The sequence below is a fragment of the Cucurbita maxima genome, unplaced genomic scaffold (genome assembly GCF_002738345.1).
Source record: "Cucurbita maxima cultivar Rimu unplaced genomic scaffold, Cmax_1.0 Cma_Scf00002, whole genome shotgun sequence".
Classification (NCBI taxonomy): Eukaryota; Viridiplantae; Streptophyta; class Magnoliopsida; order Cucurbitales; family Cucurbitaceae; genus Cucurbita; species Cucurbita maxima.
Window position 1 is genome coordinate 5,975,998 of NW_019272018.1, and position 3,786 is coordinate 5,979,783.

Here is a 3,786-nt window from a genome sequence, read left to right on the forward strand (position 1 = left end):
GGGGGGGGGGGGGGGGGGGGGAAGAGAGAGAGTGTTGGCTACTCACAGATGATGTAGGTTTAGTAAATGTATCTGAAAGATTGTATTGGACATGGACGCCATCAGAAGCAGCAGGTGGATTTAACTCTTTAGAGCTTCTTGCCAAAGGCCTTTCATGTAGGATTCTTCCACGACTTTCGGCTGTCATCTTCTCCACGCTTGGAGAATATTTATCATTAAATTGATGCTTAGGTTGGTCCATGCGCTTCATCTGCTCCTCCCATAGCTTCCTTGAATAATACTCATGACCAGTTCCTCCAGTAAGAAAACTGAATAATGTGTTCGACTTATTTTTTTCTCTAGAGAGATCCTCAAATAGTTTTCCACAGCGAGCAACCAAAGTTGCTACCCCTTCAATTAGAAGTTTTAGATTATTATCATCAGGAGGTGGAACATCGACAGGAGGGGTATCAGCAAGCTTATAGCCACCATTGAGAGGCCCTGCAAATTTGTGGCGGGGTATAAAATCCTTAGGTATTACTGGAGGATCAAACCTGAAAAATAAATAGAGAAATAAAGGTCAAAAGGACAACATGTAATGTCCACAATGTTTCCATGTTTCAATAGATCGTGTATACTACTCAAATTGATACATCTTTGAATTTTTATATAAGTATATTCGACTGACACAAGGAAATAAAATCATGTCCTTTTAGCACCTCTCTAACTGGTAGTCAGAGTTCGATGGAACTGTAAACCCAGGCAAGACACCATCTACTTTTCTTTCAATCAACTTTTGTTTGCCATCTGTAATCAATTTAGAAGGTGGTTCATCGTCTTCTTGTACGTATGTTTCCTCAAACTCGTAACCTGCTAACAAAAATCAATAAGGAAACTACAGAAACATTGCAAAAGTTCAATGTATATGACAAGATTATATGATGAACTGACATATTTTCAACCGATAAATCACATCAAAAACAATAATGTTACCAACATGAACAGGTGAAACTTAATAAATTAAAAAGAATGGTGCTCATCATCATATTCTCAGTAATTTCCACTCTTAATGAGGTAGCATGCTATTTAATCTAGCAATGGAAACCGGATGGGGCCAAGGATGGGATCGGGTATTCCTCGACTTGAGAAATGGGGTCAGGGTGGATCCCTGTGGGGTAAGTCTGGTCTAGCAGATTGTTCTCATCTAAATAAAAAATAGTTAATCATTAACAAATATATAAAAGTATTTTTTTTAATCTAAAAAAACTCTTTTTAATTGAAATAATTAGTTTTTAAGAACATTAATGTCTTTTTTTTTAATTATTTAACTAGAAAAATGTATATATCTACACCTTTTCAGGGTTGAAAATAAATAAGGGATAGGGTTAATTTGCGGCAGGAAATGTGTTCCTTGTCAACATTCCCATTTTTAACCAAGACTGCTTGCCCTGTTTGGGGTTTTTGCCATCCTAATCTAATCTTATAAACATACGATATATTGATATACCAAGGGGTAAGATGTACAGCATTCATTAACTAGAGGTGAAAAAATAAAATAATAAAACTAAAAACTGTTAAATTGGTATGGTACAAGTAAACGATTGCAATGACTCAAAGACTTGATTAAAGCACCAAGTAATAAGCTCGTCCAAATAAGAAAGTAATCATCCATCCATCTTCAATCTTATAGGAGCACCCCAACTCTTCATTTACAAATTATCGTAGTATCATTGAACTCCACAATCATAGTGATGATTAGAAAAGGACCAGTATTACATGACAACGAGGAAGGAAGATATACAACAAAACTGTTCACATACTGACCAGAGGTATAGACATCCTCATCTTCGACATCAAGTTCCTCAAGTGCACCAATGCCAAAGCCAGAAGCAACCCTCTCAGCTGATTCAGAGAAGTGAATGATTCAGAACCATTGAAAATTTGTATGCTAAAACAAAATAAATAAATAAATAATAAGTTCAGATAAATGCAACCAGACTGAAGGCAAACAAAATATATTAAAAAGCAATAAGAACACTTGAAGTGAACGCAAGTGATGAGGTACGGAACTTACTCCTAAAGCCAAAAAGATTATTTTTCGTGGAGAAAACTTTTCCGCAACCTTCCTGTTTCCCAGCCGCACGTGCTCTTTTCTTTTCTAAATTAAAAAATAATAAACATTATCATATAAGATACAGAGAGTCAACATAGAATTAGTTGTCCAGAACTTATTTGACAAAAGTTACAAAATAACTAAATACCCCTAAACTCAGGTGCATGCTTGAAAGGATCAAAACCTAAACCGTGCAGATCCTGTTTTGGGTTGATCACATAAACCTGTTTAAAAGAAGAAACAACAAGAAAACAAAATTCTTATCCTCACAAAAAAACCTAAAGCCAAAAGCCATTTGAAACGATGTTAACTAAATGCTAAGAAAATAGCAGAAAACCAACCCATTATCATGTTTAATGAACATTATACAATTATTCTGACTGAGTGCATAAGAAGTCTTCAGTATGGTTATAAAAAAAATTATCTCTATGGATTTCTGTTGAGGACTTGTGTCCTAAAAAATCATCATTATTTTTCTTTGTTCAGATTGGATATCCTTTTCATCTTTAATCATAAAAAAAATACCAAAAACACTTTTCCATCAGAACCACAACCCACTAAATAACTAGAAAATAGGGGCACAAACAGTTGTCTTACTGGCGTGCTCTGAGAAGATGAAATATCACCCTTGGCAGGTTGAGGAGAAACACCATCATCAACCTGAAATGATTCAGAATTGTGGATCTCTGATTTGGTATCACCTGTAGAAAATGCTAGAAATGCTTTCCGAGCATCTCTTCGAGCATCTGTCATGAACAAGTTACGGTAGTTATAGTATAGCTGTTAAATAACAAAAAGTGTCTGGCAATAAGAACATGTCATCACAGAGAAGAAAATAAAAACACCACCTCAAAAAACCCAAGTGAAATTACACAATTTTTTTCCAGGTAGCCACTGCCATAGCTTCATCTCAAACGTCAAGTCGAAACACAAAGGAAAAACTTAACCAAGCATAGACAGAGTATTAACGTTCTGAAAGCATTTGCAGAAGTACAACCGGGCTGTACATTGACCAAGTGTACACAAGATAGCTAACAAGGTAAAGTTTTTTTATCTTGTTGTTTGTCTTGAGTGCATTAAAATACTGCCAAAAAAAAGTGTAGAGGTTTCCCTCCCTGGCCCAGAGTCCAAATTGGCGTGCTTTATGCCAGAACAGTATCAAGACTCAAAACTCACTTTTTCTTCAAGTGTCCCTTCAGTATTAAAGTTAAACGATGGAACGATGAGTTTTGCATGGATTGGATTTTTTACTCTGAAGTGGCCGACTGTGTGAAACATATATTACAAAAGCACAGCCTAGAGGCCAGGTATAGGAAGCCCCACCACAAAGACCTAATGCAAAAAAAACTTCGGATAAAGGTCAATAAAAAACAGCGTGGCTAGCCCAAAACGTGCAATGTCACGAAGCTATAAAAAGAACTTTTCACGCCTTTGAAAATTTTCATTTCTTTTTAATCTTGTCTATAGTATTAGAAGCAAGCTAGATCAAACTTCTTTCTTTTCTTTTCTTTTTTAAGAAAATGTAGTGAGAGTGGATCAGCAAGCCAGATGTACTAAAAAAATACTTAATTGGATAACAGGTTACTATACACACACACACACACACACACAAAAAAAAAAAAAAAAAAAAAAAAAAAAAAAAAAAAAAAAAAAAAAAAAAAAAAAAAAAAAAAAAAAAAAAAAAAAAAAAAAAA

The 3,786-nt window shown here is 35.0% G+C and overlaps 1 protein-coding gene across 5 annotated transcripts in view; it reads right to left on the reverse strand.

Annotated features, from left to right (window-relative positions):
* LOC111495124 (G patch domain-containing protein TGH) overlaps window positions 1–3,786 on the reverse strand; it is an 11,141-nt gene that overhangs the window by 4,183 nt on the left and 3,172 nt on the right. For all 5 annotated transcript variants that reach the window (XM_023145043.1, XM_023145035.1, XM_023145026.1 and 2 more), the window contains 6 exons: window positions 2,690–2,838; window positions 2,241–2,316; window positions 2,054–2,137; window positions 1,804–1,881; window positions 699–849; window positions 47–533 (listed from right to left, as the gene is read on the reverse strand). In XM_023145043.1, coding sequence (XP_023000811.1) covers window positions 47–533; window positions 699–849; window positions 1,804–1,881; window positions 2,054–2,137; window positions 2,241–2,316; window positions 2,690–2,838 — 1,025 coding nt within the window. The remainder of the gene's footprint in view (window positions 1–46; window positions 534–698; window positions 850–1,803; window positions 1,882–2,053; window positions 2,138–2,240; window positions 2,317–2,689; window positions 2,839–3,786) is intronic.